Below are 22,177 nucleotides of genomic sequence, written 5' to 3' on the forward strand. Positions count from 1 at the left end.
TCCTCCTCTCTAGGGGGTCTTTTAGTCAGCTAATGTACTGTATATTTCATGTAATAAACATGAGTCTGTTGCAGTGTCCCACAGAATTATATTCTACACCGAGCCACAACATTAAAACCACCTGCCTAATATTGTGTAGGTCTCCCCTCGATCCACCAAAACCCCTCTGACCCGTAGCAGCATGGACTCCACAAGACCTCTGAAGGTGTCCTGTGGTAAAAGGCACCAAGATGTTAGCATTAGATCCTTACAGTCCTCCAAGTTGCGAGGTGGGGCCCCCATGGATTGGACTTGTTTTTTCAGCACATCCCACAGACGCTCGATCAGACTGAGATCTGGGGAATTTGGAGGGATGTAGGATGTAGGACAGGAGGAATCAACACCTTGAACTCTTTGTCATGTACCTCAAACCCTTCCTGAACCATTTTTTTGCAGTGTGGCAGGGCGCATTAGCCTGCTGAAAGAGGCCACTGCCATTAGGGAGTACTGTTGCCATGTTGCCATGAAGGGGTGTACTTGGTCTGCAGTAATGTTTAGGAAATTGGAACTTGTCAAAGTAACATCCATAGGAACGCCAGAACCCAAGGTTTCCCAGCAGAACATTGCCTAGAGCATCACACTGCCTCTGTCGGCTTGCCTTCCTCGCATAGTGCATCCTGCTGTCATCTCTTCCCCTGGTGAACGACGCACAAGCACCCGCCCAACCGCATGATGTAAGAGAAAACGTGATTCATCAGACCAGGCAACCTTCTTTCATTACCCCATGGTCCAGTTCTGACACTCATGCCTCATGACCTTCGTGCCCACATAGTAGGCGCTTTTGGCGGTGGACAGGGGTCAGCATGGGCCCTCTGACCGGTCTGTGGCTACCCAGCCCCATACGCAGCAAGAAGCGATACATTGTATGTTCTGCTATCATAGCCAGCATTAAGGTTTTCAGCCATTTGTGCTACAGTAGCCCCGCTGTGGGATTAGACCACATGGGCCAGCCTTCGCTCTCCACGTGAATCAGTGAGCCAAGGGCACCCATGACCCTGTCGCCAGCTCACCGGTTGGACTGCTTTTGGAAGGTACCAACCGCTGCATACAGGGAATACCCCACAAGATGTGTCGTTTTGGAGATGTTCTGACTCAGTCGTCTAGCCATCACAATTAGGCCCTTGTCAGAGTCCCTCAGATCCTTACCTTTGCCCGTTTTTCTTGCTTCCAACGCATCAACTTCAAGAACTGACTGTTTATCTAATATATCCCACCCTCTTGACGAGTGCCACTGGTATCGAGATGATCAATGTTGTTCTCTTCACCTGTCAGTGGTTTTAATGTTGTGGCCGATCGGTGTATTAGTGGTGGTAGCTGACCGTATATAATACATTATGTACGATAGTATTAAATAATATCATATATAAAATAAGTATGGTATGGTAAGAACCATAAATAAGTCCTTTGTGACAGATAAATAACTGAACAGTATATACAGCTCTATCTCTGTGTTTGCTGTCAATCTCACATTTTGCTTCTGCCCTAGCTGGCTCTCCCACCGAAGCATGTTGGCTGCTGTCTTCCTCCTCCTCCTCCTCCTACATCCCTCTCTTCATTAGCTACAGCTGTCCCTTCCTGACCCTCTCTTGCTGCTTTAGCTGACACAGCAGCACTGGTCAAAGCCAGAAAAATATTCAAAACAAACTAATTTGATAGCTAACTGCACTGGTCGGACTGTTCACCTTCCTCACGTGTTTTACTGAAGTTTATGGGTACTCTGTTTGGCTAATACCTCTGGTCCAGACTCTCTGGTCTTTGTGCCTCCTCAGGACGGGCCCTTTTGAGTCTTTGAAAATATTTTTCAATGTTCATCTGGATTGAGGGAGCAAAAATTCTGCGTCAGAGTTAAAAAAAAATTAACATTTATGTTATCCACTTGCACTGCACTCAGCTATACAATGAGATAAGTTTTTACCATTTGAAATATTAAAAAAAAAATAAAAAAACCTACAGACAATCAATATGTTGTGGTTAATGTTGATATTGTGGCAGGCAGCCACAAATATATAAATATATGGGAAACACTGTGTTGAAACATGTTTAAAAAAAAAGTATTCTTTTTCAATTTTAGATATAACGACCAAAAAACATTCAGGTGGCTCATCTGATAATTATTAGAACAAGGGAAAATGCTGTACAACACACTGAGCTCTTTGTATCATTTGGAACACTAGTGGGGCCTACACATGGAGCTTAGGCTTTAAAACTAGATATTTCTCTTCAGGCTAATGTGCTCAACCATGAATACAATGACTTTGCCTGTGTAGTGTTCAATTAGTGTGAGGACAGATCACACAAGGAAGCCGCATTATGTGAGCTGACTGCATCAGTCGCTCGGCATGCAGCAACGACAAGTTATTCTTGTGAGAATTTTTGAGGGGGAGCAGATGCTGAAGGGAGGAGCTGGTAAAGGATGGTTGTATTTGTTATATGTACATATGTCTTGCTCTTTACGTTTTCATCGGGCTTCCCCGGACGTGTGGAATTCAGATAGATGTTTTGAAACACTAACATTATGTATTCTTAAATTATACTGAAAATCAAAAGAGTCCTTGTGCTTAGTGAATCCACACTGGACAAAAGTATTAAAAATACTAGTGATTGAGTACACTGGTGCTAAATACATATCAGTGTTGGAGGTATTTGTAACACCGCTATGCCATTTTGTCTGACTTTATAATATAATATAGTATAATACTACAGCAGAAAAACACTGATGAACTGGTTTGTGCTTTCACAATGCTATTTGTTTTTTTTTTTGTTTTTTTTTTACTGCGTCTATTTGCCTTTTTCAGATCACGTTGTAAATTTGTGGGATTGTGTTAAAAGTTGTTTTAAGAATTACGTACGTGTGTGTGTGTGTGTGTGTGTGTGTGTGTGTGTGTGTGTATGTTTGTTTGTTTGTTTGTTTGTTTGTTCCTGACTATCTAGGAATGTAACACCGCACACACAGGTGGATTTCAAAGTATGGAGTCACTACACCCTGAAAGCAGACGCTCTGCTGGGCAAAGCCACACTGGACCTAATGCAAGCATTGGAGCAGCATGACAGAAAATGTATGATTAAGCCACGTCAAACATACAGAACCAAATAATAATAGAAAGTGGAGGGCGGTCATGTGTTCATTATTTAGCAAATACGGATGTGGCACAGTTACTACAGTACCACACAACAGCAGATTCATTAAGGTATTACTTAATTAGACTAGTCAACATCAGGGCTATGTTTTCTGAACTTTTTGCTATATACACATCGTTACCATCCCTTCCAATGACAAAGTATTGTATAAACATAAAAAACTATTGTAAGAATAAACAGAATAAAAACCTTGGAATGCTTTGGCTCTACAGTGGAGAATGTGAAGGAGGTGCTGAAGCTGAGCATGGAGCAGAAAGGAGCTCTGGTGCCCACAGGGGAGCTGACTGTCTACCTAGATGGACTGGCACACACAGACCAGGAGGAACTGGCGCAGCTTACCAACGACAATGCCACAAGTGGCACCAGTGAGCGCAGTATTTTTATGATGGGGTGGGCAATGGTTGGGTTGTCAGTTTTAAGTACAATGTGCAACTAGTAGATGAGGATCAACATGGAAGAAAAAATGCAACAAAAACATGCATACAGATACAAAACACTTGTAAACTATCACCAAAACCCACTTCTTTAAATCTATTTACTAAATATACCATACACTTGCACATACTAATCTGAAAGCTAACATTGTTTTATCCAATTCTTTCCAGAAGGCCAACAGAATGGTGATACCATACATGAAAATGGAGACTCTTCGTCCTCTTCCTCAAGGGCTGCCAACAGGTAAACAAACTAAATAAACCAACCATTTTGGGACGGTTTATGACGCGCCACATATTTCATGAGGAAGAAGATTCTGTCTACTTCATTTCCACTTTTTCTTCACTTTTGTTGGCCTGGTAAGGATAACTCATTCAAACAAAGGAGCATGCTTATCCTCAAGTAAAGGAATGCTAACGTGCTGCAAGGAGTTGTGTGTTAGCGCACCTGAAAGCCTATGTTACATTACTGTCAATACTCATATTCTATTGTCTTGCAGTAGCTCGTTTAACAGAGCTTTTGATACCTAACCTCAGAGGGGTCTGTGTTTTATCTCTCTTTGTCTTGCTTTTTCAAATTTCCTGTCTCTCTCTCTCTCTCCTGCTTTTAAGTTCTACCAGCTGCCCTACTGATTCCAGTCTTTATTATCTGTCACACTGTAAAAGTGCCTTCAATGAGTCTAACGAGGTTTTCTTTGGAAAGCCACAAAGGAAGCATGTCTGCTAGTCGCATCAGAGAGGAGGTTGGTTGTGTGTGTGTGTGTGGGGGGGGGGCGCTGCCTGGCTGCTCGGCTGCTCTCTGCAATGCAGTTGCTGAGAGGACTGCAAGACACAAGCGAGATATTTTGATATTTACCAGCCGCGACAGCGGGGTTGTTATCGTTTTCACCTTGTGAATCTGTGTGTTTGTGTGTGTCTTCATGGGGAAATGAGCTCCTGGAGACACCTATAGTAGCGGGAACTGCCACAGAGGTGGTTTAGAGGACTTTTGCAGGTGTTAGTACAGTCAAGACCGGAAGCATTTGGTCGGTTACACATTTTGTGTTCTTCAAGCTCTGGGCTTCAGCACATTGTATTTGAAATGAAATAATACTATGGTAAAGTGCCAATTCTCAGCATTAATTTCAGCAGGTTTACATCAATGTAGAAAGAACTGTGTCGGAGATATGGCCCTTTAAACACATAGTGCCCCAAGTTTAGGAGTTCAAAAGTAAATGAGAAGATACACATGAAGTCAAACAAAACCATCATATTAAATATTTAATATTTAGTGTAAAATCCTTTGCAGTCATTGACTGGCTGAAGTCTCTGAACCACAGATAGCACCAAACACTTTGTATCTTCACTGGTGATGCTCTCGCAGAGCTTCACTGCAGCCCCCTTCAGCTCTTCTTGTTGTGGGGTGTCCGCTGCCTTTAGTCTGGTCTTCACCAAGTGGACTGCTGCTCAGGTGGACTGAGTTAATGCGACTGACTCGACCAGTCGAGGATATTCCACCTCTTCACCCTGAAAAGCTCTGTGGTTGCATTGGCCATATGTTGAGGATCGTTGTCCAGTGAGTTATGATGAATTTCACTGAATCTGAGCTCACACCATGCTCCTGTATACTATTAGGGCTGTTCATTCTTGTTCCAAATTTAGAACTGTGGTTCCAACGTGGAGGAAAAAGTTAATATTCTAACTGCAATGACTTGTTCAAATTCAAAATTTACAGTCAGGCAGCGCAACAGATCGCTTGAAGTATTTTGCCAGCAGAGGGCTCTATAAAACTTTACTATTAGGTCAGTTGGGCATGCCATAGGTTAGGCTATTAAGCTAATACTGTTATGTTCTTTGCTACAAAAATGGAGGACACTAGCGTGATAACTTTCCAGGGTTGTTTAATCTCGCTGCAGCGCAAGATCTTACCTTCTGATTAGCCTTTAAAATTGTGGATATAACTGTGGATGATGACCCCCCCCCCTTTTCCATATTTGTTTTCAGTGCAGTGCTATTTTCATTCCAAAGTCATCCTTAGACTCTCTGCTCTTTTCCCAAAATGTGACTTCACTTTCAGTATATAAAAGGTGGCCAAACAGCATTAGTTGGCAGTTTAGCTCTGAGCAGATGCTTGGGGAACCCTCTGACCTACTTCCTTCCAATTGTGTCTCTCTCTTTGTCTCTTTAACTTGTTGTCCTTCGTGTTCTGAAATCACAGTTATGCTTTGGTGTGTTTTCTGGCAGTCCTCATGCCCTTTCCTCTCTTATCTTTTCTGATCTTCTCTTTCAACTTACCTCCCTGTGTTTATTTTTCTCTTCTTTAGTCTTTTCTTCCTGCCTTTTCTTCCTTCCACCTTGCCTTGATTTCTATTTTTTTCTTTTTCCTCCTTTCTTTCCTTCCATTCCAGTTAGTTTGTGTTTCTACTGTTTCCTAACACAGTCAAGTAGGGAGACCCTTTCTGTGGCGGCAGAGGCACCGTGTGTCACAGCCTGTTAAAACACCTAATACTGGCCTCCGAGCTGGCTGCTGCAGTACGATGTTTTATTTGGTTCAAACTGTGTGTGTGTGTTTCTAGTTAAAGAATTTCAATAACTGCTCATCTGTTTTGTCTTTGTACCTCATTTTTCTCCCTGCATCAGATTTCAGTACTTACGCAGCAAGACCAGTTGCCTTGGATTTAGTATTTGTAGTTAACCTATTAATATTGAAACATGGATGAAATTATCAAAATAAAGTGCTATAGTAGCTACAAATTGAAAAAATATCATCAATATAATCACTGGAAGGAATGCCAGCCTCTGCTTGGCTCTACACTGAAATTTAAACGTGGCAGATTTGGTAGGAAATTTGTTGGTGTCACTTCCTCTGCGGTGCGTGTTACCGGTCATTGGGTAGTTGTATAGGAACATCTTTTATGTTTTGCGGTTATGCTAAGTCGTAAAATCAACATTCTTTGGAGTGGTCTGCACTTGTGACTCTTTGTGACTTTTTCTCCTTGGTTGCTTTTTTCTTATTACTTCTTGCCTAGACAAAGCCTTGACTTTAGACATATGGCACATCCTGTAGTGGTCTTAATGTGGGCACGACTGTGGCACTGACTGAACTCTGCTGGCTCACAAAAGGGCCCCTTCAGATGTGCCCATTACATCACCACGCCACCAAATAATGTCCGGTCCTTACCCCTGCAAGATAATAGTCTCAATGTCACATCTCAGAGTCTTTTATCTGACACTCCCACAAAGAGTGGAAGCAGCACACATTTGGCTCTCTCTCAGTAAGCCCTGTAAAACAAATTTATTTCGTGCCTGAGCCAGTATCAAAACGAAAACTTGAGTTTTTTTTTTGTTCGTAGAATTTACCTCTTTTAGTTGTAGTAGAAATGTATACGTATAAATTATATCTCATGTATAACATGTAGTTTTAGATTATGCTAGTTAACTAAGGATGGGTTGTGTTTTCTCCTAAAGCACAGTGAATGGTACAGACTTGGGCCCGAGGTCAGATTCCTGTTCAGCCTCCAACGGTGTGGATGGTCAGGTGCCCTCCAGCACCTGCAGCCCTGCCCTCGGTCATGTCGTGAATGGAGACACCACACCCAACTCCACCCCAGTCCACCAACCCTCAGACAGTGACACAGAGAGTAGGACAGGTAAGTTTGCATTTCACAACGTGGGAATTACAGTAACTTAGAAGGGTTAAAATAAAATCCCTGAATTTTTTTTTTGAATGGCATGTTTATGACCTTTTCAGTGCTTTGTTGTGCTTTTCTCCTTTGCGGCCATTATTCCCTTTGAGTGGTAATATTGTTTGATATGATTCACTCGAGAACTGGACAAAATATTTACTTAATGAGCTATTTACTTACAAGCTGGTGTATAAGATCAGGTCAAAGATTGAATAATGTAAATCATTGTCAGAGCACCTCAGATATAGATGTGCATATTTCTAGCAGGTATTCACTGTGTTGCCTTGGCAGGGCTCAGACCACTTTAAATTCTTCATGGTTCACTTGGTCCTAGTGAACACTACAGAAGAAGTAGATTCATTTTCATTAGGTGAGGTCTGTAAACTCTGCTGATATCAGCACCTCTGTCGAAAACTCCCTGGAGGGATAGACAGAAAGAGAGAGACAGCAGAGTGCAGTGTACTGAAAAATACTGAAAACGCTTCCACACATAACTTCTCAGGTGGTTTGGTGTCTTGATATATTTAAGAATAGTCCTTTTTTCCCCATATTTGAATGTACAGTTTGAAATTCAAATAATGAGTGCCAGCCCTACAAAGCACCCAGTGGTCAAAAGCTGCTTGTTGCATTGAACAAAGACTTTTGGTGCAGAGACCAAGCCAGTGTTTGGAGTGTTTCTTAGATACCAGTTTTTGAGTTAAGAAGTTGAATATCCATTTCAACCCTTAAATTCCCTCTGTCAGTGGATATGTTTCCCTTTACATAGACACATGCTGATGAACCAGATGATATAACCCTGATGCATGTGTACATACGCAGGTTTCTAGACTACTAGACTAATGGGCCCTTGTTGTACAGTCAGGCATGTAAAGGCAATTCTTTTACTTGAGACGACACTGACATCGAGTCGGTCCATGCATTTAAACAGCACTATTGTCTTTCTCTGACTTGCTTGCAGTCAACGGGGAGTCCTGTGATGTTGCTCTCGGGCCATCATCAATTACAACAGGTGATGTGCTGTCCCCTGCAGATGAAAACGAGGACTGCAGTCAAGATGGTGTCTTGCCAGACTCTGTCACAGCACCAAATAGCACATCTCAACCCCTGCCACCCTCCACACAGGCTCCAGCCTCCTCTTCTGCTGCTAGGCCTCCTGATGGCACTACTGCTGCTTCCTCCACATTCACCTCCCCAACCCATAGGGCCACCACCATCACAACCTCCTCATCATCGTCTTCTTCCTCTCCAGCACTGGGAGAAGCGAGTGCTTCAGGAGCTGGTGGTGGCAACAGTAGTAGCAGTGCAACTGTAACTACAGATGGGGCCAAGCCCAGACAGCAGGTTCCCAATGCTGGAGCCTCAGATTCTCTGCCACCAGGGTAAAAACGACCACCAGCTGCTCATTTTCTGCATTCCCTGTCAAACCTATTTTTACATTATGAGGACACCTCAGCCAAAATCTATCTTTTGAGTATCAAACAAACCCATACACGGACTCATATTTCATTTATATATATATTTATATATATATATTTATTTCAATAATATAGCAACGTTGCACAGCGTTATGAAGCTTTTTCTTTGGGTTTTTTTTGGTTTTTTTTGGTTCTTTTCCAAATTGTTGTTAACTGTTGCGTGTTTTAGATGGGAGCAGAGGAAAGACCCGCATGGGAGAACGTACTATGTAGATCACAACACCAGAACTACTACCTGGGAAAGACCACAGCCACTACCACCAGGGTGAGTATCAGTCTTACACTCGCTGTCTGTCCTCAGCCCCTTTCTGACTAGAATCTGTAACTTTGCCAGGTTCATCTGTCTGTTTAAACTGTGGATTTTTGCCTATATGCATACGTGTGTCACATTCATTCCCTGTTTTCACAAGATGGCTTTCAACCATTGCTGCAACTAAACAAAAATTGTTGTAGAGTAATGGTATTGTTTAATAGTTTCAATCAAGATTTCTTGCACTTGCATTTGAGTCCCATGAAGTAGAGTGGTGTTTTCTCTGGACACGCAGGTTATATTATTCCAATCATGCCAAGTCCACTAGAGAATATGCTGAAAGGTTGTTTGAGGCAAGTTTTAGTTTAGTGATTTGGTCAGTTTCAGTGAGCGTTATTGTTTGGTAAATAGTATCTGGCAGAAGTAATTTGTTTTTATGGTTGGTTGGTGATCGTTTAAAGTTACAGTAGTTGAATTAATCTATCTGCAAGTAGGTCCCCCAGGTTCTTTAATTATTTTGAATTGATGTCCTGTAAGTCAGTGTCAGGTTGAAATAACAAAAGTTTTAAAACCTGTAAAGTGCACCTTTTAATCTCGTGGCTGGATTAGCCACCAGTTTACAAGCCTGCATTTGTGTTGTTGTTAATTGTACCGCCCATCTGCTTCACTGTGCCAGTTGGGAGCGCCGTGTGGATGACCGGGGCAGGATCTATTATGTGGACCACAACACCCGCACCACCACATGGCAGCGTCCCACTATGGAATCAGTTCGCAACTTTGAGCAGTGGCAGAGCCAGCGCAGCCAACTGCAGGGAGCTATGCACCAGTTCAACCAGAGATACCTCTACTCCGTAAGAAAATCCTCACCACCCATTCTCTCGTCCCCTCAGTCACCGTTTTAATTTTTTTATTTACACCTTTTAAAATGCAAGCCTTGTGGATCGACCAAGTAATTGAGTTTGTCATCATTCTAAATGGAAACGTAATGGAAACATCCCGTCACTTAAAACGGGGGCCAGGCTAGTACATGCAAAAAAAAGCAACACGGCCATGCTGATCAAAGATAAATGCTGGCAATCTGCAAAACCGCAATCCTTTCCCTGTGAACCCTGTGCATCGTTGAGTCACCTGACCACACTGGATCTTTCCAGCTGTTAGCTTTTATCAGCTCCTCAACTTTAATAGTGTGCATTTAGCTCAGACCGTTCGACTACACTTACCCAGTACTACAGAAAACAGAGATGTGTGGCTCTGACTGAAACCGCTTTTAAAACTCTCTTGAAGATAATTTCGTTTTCTGGTGATCTGTGATGCCAGAGATCACATTTCCTTTTCTTTGCAGTCTGTAATGGCTCAGATATTCCGCGTATGGATACTGTCCGGAACTCTTCTGCTGTTATCTAGAGCCCTCAAATGGCTCGTTTTTTTTTTTGTTTCTTTTTTTCTTTTTAAAGAATTTAAAGGCACCTCTTTAAAATGACCTGATTTTTGCATATCCAGCCTTTATAACAACCAATCAAAAATATTTGATGTAAAGACATGACACACACTGCGATACCTAACTCAAGCAAGTTTCAAGTCAGAATTTCAAACATTACAACATGCTTGTATTAAGGTATAAATTAAGTCGGCTCATACTGTAAATGGTATTGTCCTATATTTTATTTTCTCACCCCCATGATATAATTTAACGTAGCTCAACTCATACAGGCCAAAGGTGAGACCTTTGCCTCGCCAGGACTTAAAGTATGCACACCCCAGCCCCTGCCTTAATCGGGTTATCTTTGAGAGGGTCCCTCTCCCCTTTGATCTGAGCGGTGATGTCATCTTCACTGATGATGATTAGCTCACAACACAAATCAAAAGACAGGAGCAGTAACCAGCCACGGAGGTCATATAGTCAACACATCAGAACACAGCTTTTCCCTCTTATTCAATTTTTTATTTGGAGCTTTATCCAATTTTCCTGTTGTGGAATGTATTTTTTGATTATTTTCTTTTTGAGTCTTTTTTAATATCCTACATACTTGGAATATTTTTGATAAGATTTGTGTCTTCCTGGTGTTTTCTGAATGGATGTCTATGTGTGCATCCCTCATTTCCAGGCATCCATGATGTCTGCTGAGAATGATCCTCTTGGCCCTCTACCTCCTGGTTGGGGTGAGTTCACATTCATCCTTCTAAATCCTATTCACATTTTCACTTGGTGTCAGTATGTACTGTACTTGAAGTAAGTAGGAAAAGTACAGAATAGTGTCAGTATACATTGTGCCTATTTTCATGCCAAAAACGTGTGTTAATACGAAAGTACAAATGTTTTGTAATACTGTTTTAAGTTGTACCAACCTTATTCTCAATGTATCGAAACAGTATTGTTGCCTACACTCTCCTCTCCACTTCCTCTCTTGTAAATCTTTCCCTTTGCTGTCTCTGCTCGTAAAGATCACAAGATCAAATGTGACAGCTTGTTGAATATAACTGTGTTTATAGCACAAGTAAACACTGGAGATAATCTGATATTTGTTGCCACATAATGGAGCCCAGTGTTTCTTCTGTTTATTAAGCAACAGATTCCTGTTTGTGTGTGTGTGTGTGTGTGTGTGTGTGTGTGTGTGTGTGTGTGTGTGTGTGTGTGTGTGTGTGTGTGTGTGTGTGTGTGTGTGTGTGTGTGTGTGTGTGTGTGTGTGTGTGTGTGTGTGTGTGTGTGTGTGTTGTTTTTTTTAATCAACTGTAGAGAGACGTGTGGACTCTAATGACCGAGTGTACTTTGTCAACCATAACACCAAGACAACGCAGTGGGAAGACCCCCGAACCCAAGGGTGAGCTCAAAGAAACCATAATAAGAAAAAAGTACTTTAAATGCATATGAAATGTACAAGATAAGTATAATACACCATAACTCACAGAAGCCTGTATGAGTTCAGTAAGATGGCCAACCCATTGTTAATCTAATGGAATTAGGCATGAAGAGAGAATTTACAGTTAAAGATCATAATTTTAAGTGTGAAAGATCATCTACAAGTTAATGGGCTTTTTCCTGTCCTGCACCACATTGATATCATACGTCATACTCAAACTGGTGTGCCAAAATAGAATATTAAAAGTCGAGTTGCTCCTGCTTAGACCAGCATTAACCAGTTGAACGATGTTCTCACTGATACCATAAGAGTTAGGCTTCCTCAGAAGGTGCACAGATTATATTCTGTTATCTACTGTGGGTGTTGGCTGAAGTCTCAGTCTACCCTGATCCACTGAGCAGCAGTCTCGGGATCTTTAGTGTTTTTAACTTTTAGGCTATTAACAGTAATTGCTAAATAACTTTATTAAGTTGTTGAATACATATTCAGTGAAGAAAATCTATTCAGTGATTTCACTGGGTGTGTGCCAGAGGGTAGGTGACGTCTGCCTTTCTAACCTGGTGTCGCTGAAGCCATGATGTACGGTGACGTGATCTACAAGAACAAGATGTGCAGATCGCTGCTTTATTTATTTATTTTTTTTCAGGGCTTCAGATTGTCTGCACATTCAGACAAAAAAATTTTTCTTTCACAGTTCCTTTTTTTTGTTGTTTTGTCACAAGGTAAATGTGTCAGGAGAAGCATATCCAAATCACTGTCGGAGTCTAAACCATGAACTTCACCGTGCAACAGTTTTACACTAGTTACATGACCTTAATCAGTAGCCGTGGAATGCATTCCGTGAAGCAAATGTTTGTAGCAATTTTCTAGCATATTATACAGCAGCTTATGATCTTCAGGGACCTATTTTCATCAAAGCAATTAAGTGATTTGTCTATCCCCTATTAGTGCCAGAAAACCCATTATCCCAACATCATTCAACCATGATAGCATAATTAATCTTTTGTTGAATCTGTTTTAGGCTCTACTACATATCAGGCCTGCATTGCAAGGATTGGTTGAAACTTATCAATAATATGTAATCCTGTGGTCACATTTCACAGCAAGTACAGGCATTGTACAAGTTGGTCCATCATAAAAATTCTCAAAAATATGATTCTTATTTTTTTTTTTAAGCGGAATTTTCAGAAAAAAATCTTATATTTAGCAGCAATACATCATATACTAAAATACTATCAAAAGATAAAACTTGATCAGCAGTTCATCTAACTGTTTTAGATTTGCCCACATTCCCTTTTCAGGAAGTATAAACATTATATTTTCACACATTACCCCGAGGGTAATGCTGATGTGTTAGATTTTTTGCTAAGGTTTTATGCAGTTGCAAAGATCACAGTGTCCCTGGCCTGTCTGAGTTTGAAAGCAGGTAGACTTTGACAAGAACAAGTTCACATCCCAGTAGTGGGGTAAAGTCTGTTGGAATATAACAAAGGTCCAAGGAGATTGAACAGTCTTCCAGTGTTGTGTTGCACATCACATGTTGTTTTAGTGTTGCTGGTTCAGGTTTTATTCTTGGACATAATTCCCATGTTAAACATTTATCAGTCCATGGACTGTATATGATTGGTCTGTGTGTGTGTATCTGTGCGTGCGTGCGCATGTGTAGGTTACAGAATGAGGATCCTCTGCCTGAAGGTTGGGAGATCCGGTACACAAGGGAAGGCGTTCGCTACTTCGTGGATCACAACACCCGAACCACCACTTTCAGCGACCCCCGCACTGGAAAGTCCTCTGTGTAAGAACACATTATATAAAATGTCCCTGAAGCCACGTCTAAGGCTGTATTTGGTCAGACCTGCAGCTATGTGAGCTTGTGCGTAGTGGAAAATATCTTTACCAGGGCCAGATAGAGTCGCTTTGTGCTTTAAATTAGCCGATGTACAGATATATGATGGAAAAAAAAGGCTCCCACTGGTATTTCATTTGAAGGTTGTATTTTACACAAGGCCGTTGAAGGAAATTAATACGTTTTCGCAGAAAGTGAGGAAATTTTGCCAAATGTCAACCTCATGGTTATCCTATGGTCACATTTCACAGCAATTACAGCTATTGTACAAGTACATACCAGAGCTTATTTCACATGCGCCACATTTTTTTCATTATACGATGAAGATGCAACTATTCACCCCAATAGAAAAAAAAAGCACCTTCCACACTGAATCTGTCAGCATATACTTGCTACATTTTGACCTTTAAATCTTGTTCTTCTCAGCACCAAAGGCCCTCAGATTGCTTATGAGCGCAGCTTCAGATGGAAGCTTGCCCATTTTCGCTACTTGTGCCAGGTAGGGGATTTCTTTCTCCTACTCCGTCACTGTTTCTTGCTCTTAGTCAGACATCTTAGTCCTATTTTTGCATGCATTCATGTTTTGTCCCGCCTTTCCTCAGTCCAATGCTCTCCCGAGCCATGTGAAGATCACCGTCTCCAGACAGACGTTGTTTGAAGACTCTTTCCAGCAAGTAAGTGGGTCCCTCGACCACTTTCCTGTGGCAGTTTAAAATAATGTTATACATAGAGTGATACATTTCATGTCACTTGCTGATACTGTGTTTTAGCTGATCTTGTGTGTGTTTGCTGTGGCATGTAGATTATGGCCCTCAAGCCTTACGACTTGAGGAGGAGACTGTACGTCATCTTCAGAGGCGAGGAAGGTCTCGACTATGGTGGCTTAGCTCGGTAATATAGAAAATAAAATAGTATAATTAGCTTTTTTTGGAAAATGTAAGCATTTATTTCTATTCTAATCCATGCCCCCATCATACCCTCTGTTATCTTTGTCCTCTTCCCTGGCCCCACACCTAACTCTTTTAGAGAGTGGTTCTTCTTGTTGTCCCATGAAGTGCTGAACCCCATGTACTGTCTGTTTGAGTATGCCGGCAAGAGCAACTATTGTCTGCAGATCAACCCAGCCTCGGCTATCAACCCAGACCACCTCTCCTACTTCTGCTTCATAGGCCGCTTCATTGCGATGGCAAGTTCACATACTGCCCACACACATGCAAACAGAAAGAGGGCAACAGGCTGAGTTTTACTTTAAATATGTTCCATGTGTTCACCAAACACTATTTGATCAAACATACCGTAACAAAAACAGTTGTTATCGTTTACGTTGTGACAAAGACAAATACACTGTGCGGTTGTACGCGATCTGTTTATGTTCATATTTTCCGACTGACCAGCACAGTAAAATACAGTTTTGCTATTTAACTCATTTCTACAGGCACTTTTCCACGGCAAGTTCATCGACACAGGCTTCTCTCTGCCTTTTTACAAACGCATGCTGAACAAGAAGCTCATCCTCAAAGATCTCGAGTCCATTGACCCAGAGTTCTACAACTCACTCATATGGATCAGGTAATTTGTGTCCTCTGTCTACATAGCCTTCAATGTTTGTGTGTGTGTAAGCAGTGGTCAGCAGAGGCATGGCTGGAAAGTGAACGTCTTCGAAGTCCACGAGCATGTCCTAACTTCAGTGATCACATTACTTTCAAGCATTTGAAAGGAAAAAGCCAGTTTATTATTTTTGATTTGACAGTTTTAAATATCAGAGCACTTCACTCTGTGTGGACCCTTTGATTAAAGAGACAATATGTGCGTTCTTATCAAGATTATCCAGAGAGTTTCCCCGTTTTTCTTTGATGGTCCCTTGACCCGGCTTGGAGAACCATTGTCATTGGGTCTGTCACACCTAACCTGTTGATGCTTTTGGTCTGATTTTTATTTTGGCAGATGTAAATGCAGATAAAACATGCTTAATCTTTACAACCTTTGCTCCCTTCTTATTAAGTCTGTGTGAACCTCAAACAGACCAGAACCAAAAGGCAACGGTGTTCTAGTTTTTTTGTTTTGCTTTTTTTTTTTTTTTTTGGTCTGGACCACAATAACCAACCTGCAGCTGTGAATAAACCTCTAGACAAGACAAGTCAGTTGCGTCTTTATAGCCCTATATCTCAAATATGTCTGAGAGGGGGTTTTACAATCTGTTAAACAAACAACATCCTCTGTCCTTTGACCTCTGGTTTGAATAAGGAAAAACTTCACAATAAAACACCTTTAACCCCTTTCGGAAAAAAGGGAGAAACCTCAGGAAGAGCATCAGAGGAGGGATCCCTCTTCCAGTATGGAAGACATCAGACAAACAGTTCTCTGTTGAATGCACAAAGACGCAAGAGTCATTAATCAAACAGAATTTTGGACAAACAAAATGACAGGATTAAGTAAATAGAGTAGATAACATCTAATGCTATGTAAATATTTAGTGTAATAAGTTTAAGGCAAAATGTAAAAGTGTTTGGATTGAGGACTGTGGGACGAGAAAACACTGGGACCCCGACCAGGAAAACCTCGACCACATCTGGCAAGAGGACCGGTTACATTTACATACGAGGGGCAGCTCACGAATAGCGTTTACACAGAGAGACAAGAGACAAGAGACAAGAGATGTTAGGAGGGGATGACTCAGTTAATGGCAGATGAGACGCAATGCAAGAACAGTTATAAACAAAGAGGCAGGCGAGTCTGCAGCAGAGACACATTACTCACATTAATAATCCTTTTTGCACCAATGAGCTGTTCACGCCTTTATTATTCTGTGACAGCAACATGATCTCATGTCTCCTCAGGGACAACAACATTGAAGAGTGTGGTCTGGAGATGTATTTCTCAGTGGACATGGAGATATTGGGGAAGATCACCTCGCATGACCTCAAACTGGATGGCGCCAATGTCCTAGTCACTGAGGAGAACAAGGAGGAGTACATCAGGTTCAGTACAACCACTGTTTTATCATAACGGCAGCAATAGCTGGCCTCTGAACGTCTTTTTTTAGTAAACAGTTGTTTTTGAAACTTACACAGTACATTTTTGCCGTCTGGCTTGCAGTCTCATGGCAGAATGGAGGTTCTCCCGTGGGGTGGAAGGTCAGACCAAAGCTTTCCTGGATGGTTTCAACGAGGTGGTTCCACTTCAGTGGCTCCAGTACTTTGATGAAAAGGAGCTGGAGGTGAGCAGTACTGTTTATCTGAATCACACCCCCCCCCCCGGGGAGCTTTAACCAGTATGGTTAAATAATCCTTCTTTAAATATGATGAAACAATGTGCATTTGTGGAGAGAAGAAAGATTTCTCTCTTTTCTCTCTACTTGTGTGTGAATTCCCCCATGCACATATACTTCTGGTTCTGTTAGTGTGCCCTGTTTGCTGCATGTCACTTATGCGCGTGTGTGCGTGCCTGTGTCTGTGTGTGTGATCCAGGTGATGCTGTGTGGCATGCAGGAGGTAGACCTGCAGGACTGGCAGAGGAACACAGTGTATCGTCACTACACCAGGAACAGCAAACAGATCATCTGGTTCTGGCAGGTACTGTCACAACAACACAAACACACACTTTTTTCTATATTCCTTACCCTTTTATGTTTATTAAAGAGAGTAGCATTTGGGTTTATCTGGGTCCTAGTGTGTCTAACATTGACAGTCTCTCTGGTCAGTAGTGTGTGGTCACTGATCAGTGTGTTGTCTGCCGTCACCTCCTCCCCGGCAGCTGGTGAAAGAGGTGGACAACGAAGTGCGACTGCGGCTCATGCAGTTTGTCACTGGAACCTGCAGGCTTCCTCTGGGCGGCTTCGCTGAGCTCATGGGTAAGTGACAGATGCGCACAAAGAGTAACACATCTGCCACAAAATCACTCAGACACCGAGAGCGATAGATACATACTGTACACATACTGTATACGGTGCAGACCATGACTGCTGCTCAGTGGGACTGAGATCAGGCGACTGACTCGACCAGTCGAGGATATTCCACCTCCTCACCCCGAAAAGCTCTGTGGTCGCTTTGCCCTTGTGTCGTCCAGCGAGCTTTGATGCATTTGACTGAATCTGAGCTCACACAATGCTCGCCTAAACCTCTGCATTCATCCTGTTGTAGGAAACCTGTCCACCCACATCCTGGACAGCGTCCTGGACTTGCTGTGTAGTCATACATGTGTCTCTCTCAGATGGATTTTTGCTTTCCCCAACTCTGAGCCACATGTGAACACTTTAGTGCATGAACTAATGTTGGATTGACACACAGCTCCCCAAGAAACGTGTAGTAACCCAGTGTCCAATTGCTTTAAAGCTGCTGAAATTCTGGGGCCATACCTCTTACACATTTCTTTCTATATTGATGTAAACCTGCTGAAATTAAAACTGAGACTTGGCACTTTAATGTAGCATCCATTCTTTTATTTCAAATTGACTTCGCTGAAGCTCAGAGCCTGAAGAACAAACAACGTGTAACTGTCCAAACACTTTGGACTTTTGTACCCTCCTTTATACAATCTTCTCACCCCTCACTTTCTTTTGTACTGCAGGAAGTAACGGGCCCCAGAAGTTCTGCATTGAGAAGGTGGGGAAAGACACATGGCTTCCTCGGAGCCACACGTGGTGAGTGGGGTTCGCATCTGATTCATGGGATTCATTCCTCTCTCACACAGAGTTTTCCCAGATGTTGTTCCAGTGTATTACCATTCCCAGGGATTTACACAAATTAGTAGCTGAGTATGATTCACTTCGTATAAATATTGGACTCAATGGCACGACACAGGATAAAAATACCAGAAGTAATCAGCAGTGAGTAACCATACCATGACCTGAGCGATGTTTTACCCGTAATTCTTGATAAGTTTTGCTTACGAGTTCCCGTCCCTGTCACAAGTACAATGAGTTTCCTAGAAAAGTGAATCAGAGCAGCCACGGTTTGCGTAGGAAGCTGTTAACACCCCCGGGATAATATGTAACCATTGAGTGGGAACACGGTTTATGACCAGTGAATGTTTTATTATGCACCTTTATACTGACCTTTGGTCCTCCCTCTTGGTCTTTTCAGTTTTAACCGACTGGACTTGCCTCCCTACAAAAGCTTCGAACAGCTGAAAGAGAAGCTGCTCTTTGCCATCGAGGAAACAGAAGGATTTGGCCAAGAATAGAGGGAGGAGTCCTCTTGTATTTCTCTCCCTCCCCCATCGCTGGTAATTCAGTCAAGTAAAACAAACTAAAAAAAAAAAAAAAAAATTGCACAAGATAACCACCAATGTATATAAGCTATTTTCTCATTTACACCAAATCTTAATAAGCAGCATCATTTTTGCTGCAATCCGGTTCCCCAGCCCTTCTATATTAAATGAAACCCATCATGAAATATGCAAGCATTTCAGCATTTTGCTCGTCTGTTTAAAAACAGAAATCATGGATATTTTTTAATTTCCTCCCCACTGAAGACTGGCTTTTTAAAACAGACTGAAAGTGTTTTTGAGAGGATTTTATAGCAGAAGCGCAGTCTGCTTTTAAAGCTCTAGTTCTATAGAGCTTTTAAAAGGCAAGAGTAGTATTGGGGTCTGGTGCCTGAATTTCTTTTTATCCCGTTGGACCCATAGTAACTGTTGCAGTTTTTTTTTGTGCTTGCATGGCTGCCTCTTCCACCACCACACACACACACACACACACACACAGACATTTTAGATTGGATCACTGTCTTTTTTTTTTTTTTTTTTTTTTTTTTAACCATCATCATCTAATTGTTCAGGATGGACTGATCTGAAGCAGATGAAGCGGAGAATAACCCTCTCATACAGTTTGGCCCTCAATGAGAGTGTGGACACCAGCCCAGAGAAAGAAGCGTCCTCTGATTGACCCGCTTGGATTAAATTTAGGAAAAAAGACTCTAGTGTGAAGTTCCCAGACAAAAGCTACTATATGCAAAGGAATGTGGGGACGAAAAGGAAAATATCCTAAATTGAAGTGAAGGAGTGAATATTGTGGGTTTGTGTGTGTGTGGTGACGGTGGAGCCTGCGGTTTAATGGTTCAGATGATTAAGCCAGAGACAGTGGACATGTTCCAGGCCACTTAGACTGCAGCCTGCTGCTTCAGTAGGCAAGTAAGATACACACGAGGAAGACGGAGTCACAGTTTTCATTTAAACACTGAGCTATTAGGAAAATTGTCACAACAAAAAAAGAACAAAAACAGATTAAGTGGCTCAGCCGTTGATGTGCGCTTGGCTGACTCTGTTTTGCCTCTTTGAGTTTTGCTCTCGGACTTAAAGTGTCTCCAGTCTGTGGAGCCACTGTGGTTTACAGAGCAGCAGACATGGTTCTTCTTATTTGACAACATGCAAGTCCCATTTACTTATGCTCGTCAGTTATAGATGTCAAAGCCGAGAAATACCCTCAGAGATTTGAACCCTGAATATAAAAGACACGACGAGCACATGGCGACTGAAAGAGTTTTGCGTTGTTATAAAGTCCATCAGACCTCTCAGTCACACGTTCAGATGACTGTACTTTTATCAGCACATCTATACATGTACTGATAGGAGCTGTTGTCAGCTGAAGACAGGGCTACGTAACACTCCTAGCAAAATGTCATTATCATGGCAGTGAATGCGCTATAGACAGTGTTTATTCAATTTGGTAAATGATCATGAAGCGGATAAGAGGTGTAACACCAAAAAAAACCCCAAATTTTAGCTCTTGAATGACTCGAAAGCAACGTACAGTATACAGATGTATACAAACACTGCATGCAGGCGCCACAGAGTGAAAACTGTCCAGGGGACAATGAAAAAGAGTTCTACGCGTTCTTGAGGGGCCAGCAGGTCCACAAAAAATTTGGGGCTTCTGAAAGTATTGACTGGGTCATAAACCTTTACCGTATTGTTAGAAAATAACAATTCTGTCACATACAGTGTGTATCTGCTATTTACACGACGCGACAAAATTCAAGCCGCCGTGCTGAGCCCCGTTTCCCGAGAGCATTCACCTTAATTTATTCAGCTCATGTTCAATATCATTTCCAGGTTTTGTTCTGAGATGAGATAGCCTTAGTTTAATAAAGATGTGTATTTATAGATCAGTTAAGTTGAGGCTGTTTGCATGACAAAGTGTCAGGTAGCGTGGGGAAACCTTCCCCGGTGAAACTCCTCAGCAGCCTCAGGTCTGTTTGGAGGCTGACGCAGCTGCGGGCCTGACGGCGCATTGCATTGCTGTATGTTGCGTGTTTTTGCTCTTGCCCCCCCCTTCCCCCTCGCCGATTCTTTCCACAGACGCTTCAGGGGACATGCCCTTTGTGTTTTTCAGAATGTCACGTCTAACTCCATTGTTTCTAAATGACAAATCTGGTGCTTATTCTTTCGGCCGGTGGTCTAACGAAGGAAAAAACAGCCTTGGCAGTGGCAGGCCATTCTCCTTGTTTTCTCCTGCAGTTTTTTTTTTTTTCCCAGACCACTGCAAATAGCAGCAAGCTGCTTTAGACTTTTTCTAGGAGGAGCTTGAGATTAGTCAAGTTATCAGTCATGTATATAACGTGTATTCCGCTGTCCCCGTGGAAGCGCTGCGAGGAGGGACGACCGAACGAAGGCTGTAGCAAAAGGTGGTGACTTTTGAGAGAAGTTCAAACTGCTCAACTTTGTGCTTCCTTTTGAACAGAAACCTGTAATCAAAGAAAAAGCAACTGTATGTGAATATTCGTTGTATAAATATAATGAAAGTAAATAAAGTACTTAAATATTATAATTAATTACACGAGCCGCCGCTCCGTTGATGGAAATCTGTGATGCCTTTGTTCTTATCAGAAATAGATGGGACGTTTCAGGTTGCCTTCACCGTAGCCAGTAACTAGATTAAACGTCACCTGGACAGGTGCGTTCCCTCAAAGTACAGCTGAGTCATGAGGCTGTATATCAGTTCAGTATCTGACAGTGCCGACTCCGGTTTAGGCCACCTGACACGCATCCAAACTGTAACATATCACGTGTAGATACACACTGTAAACACCAACTACACTGTACAGAATGCCCCTTTACTGGAGACGATGTGTATAGAAGATTCATTTTTAATCTGCTTCCACCCATTTTAAATGAAGAGAGATGGATTTATGAGATACAAATAAAAAGAAGTGAATAAACCCCCGCCATGACCACGCTTGCTTCCTTTGCGGTTTGCGATTATCTGCTCAGGAGTCCCAAAAAACAAAACAAAACCTGTGGTTTGAAAGAAAACTAAACTAATGTGCTCCGGGTTTGTCCGTTCTGCTTCGACTGGATCTCGCCTTCTGAAAGAGCCACATTTACTAAATGTATCTGACCGTTTTTCCTGCCTCTTTGAATTTATTCCGGTAGACTCAGTTTGTGCCTGACTGCAGTCGGAGTGACGACAGAAAACATTGTTCTGCTCAAGGTGCATTTGTGACCAGGGTCTTTCGTTTGGTTTAAAGAAACACT

At 42.1% G+C, this 22,177-nt stretch overlaps 1 protein-coding gene across 3 annotated transcripts in view; it reads left to right on the forward strand.

Moving 5' to 3' along the window:
• The window catches only part of LOC120789816 (NEDD4-like E3 ubiquitin-protein ligase WWP1), a 34,605-nt gene extending 12,512 nt beyond the window's left edge, over window positions 1-22,093 (forward strand). For 2 of the 3 annotated variants that reach the window (XM_040126862.1, XM_040126861.1), the window contains exons 5-26: window positions 2,971-3,095; window positions 3,390-3,542; window positions 3,783-3,855; window positions 7,059-7,240; window positions 8,235-8,655; window positions 8,921-9,016; window positions 9,678-9,852; window positions 11,107-11,161; window positions 11,736-11,820; window positions 13,526-13,654; window positions 14,132-14,204; window positions 14,308-14,379; window positions 14,508-14,596; window positions 14,732-14,891; window positions 15,141-15,274; window positions 16,543-16,683; window positions 16,802-16,922; window positions 17,173-17,277; window positions 17,459-17,555; window positions 18,272-18,344; window positions 18,787-18,928; window positions 19,483-22,093. In XM_040126862.1, coding sequence (XP_039982796.1) covers window positions 2,971-3,095; window positions 3,390-3,542; window positions 3,783-3,855; window positions 7,059-7,240; window positions 8,235-8,655; window positions 8,921-9,016; window positions 9,678-9,852; window positions 11,107-11,161; window positions 11,736-11,820; window positions 13,526-13,654; window positions 14,132-14,204; window positions 14,308-14,379; window positions 14,508-14,596; window positions 14,732-14,891; window positions 15,141-15,274; window positions 16,543-16,683; window positions 16,802-16,922; window positions 17,173-17,277; window positions 17,459-17,555; window positions 18,272-18,344; window positions 18,787-18,886 — 2,659 coding nt within the window. In that variant the 3' untranslated portion in view covers window positions 18,887-18,928; window positions 19,483-22,093. Of the gene's footprint in view, window positions 1-2,970; window positions 3,096-3,389; window positions 3,543-3,782; window positions 3,856-7,058; window positions 7,241-8,234; window positions 8,656-8,920; window positions 9,017-9,677; window positions 9,853-11,106; window positions 11,162-11,735; window positions 11,821-13,525; window positions 13,655-14,131; window positions 14,205-14,307; window positions 14,380-14,507; window positions 14,597-14,731; window positions 14,892-15,140; window positions 15,275-16,542; window positions 16,684-16,801; window positions 16,923-17,172; window positions 17,278-17,458; window positions 17,556-18,271; window positions 18,345-18,786; window positions 18,929-19,482 lie in introns of those variants that run through there. The other variant, XM_040126863.1, reaches the window with a different exon arrangement.
• The last annotated feature ends 84 nt before the right edge of the window (window positions 22,094-22,177 follow it).

This window comes from Xiphias gladius, chromosome 5 (genome assembly GCF_016859285.1).
Source record: "Xiphias gladius isolate SHS-SW01 ecotype Sanya breed wild chromosome 5, ASM1685928v1, whole genome shotgun sequence".
In the NCBI taxonomy this organism is placed as follows: domain Eukaryota; kingdom Metazoa; phylum Chordata; class Actinopteri; order Istiophoriformes; family Xiphiidae; genus Xiphias; species Xiphias gladius.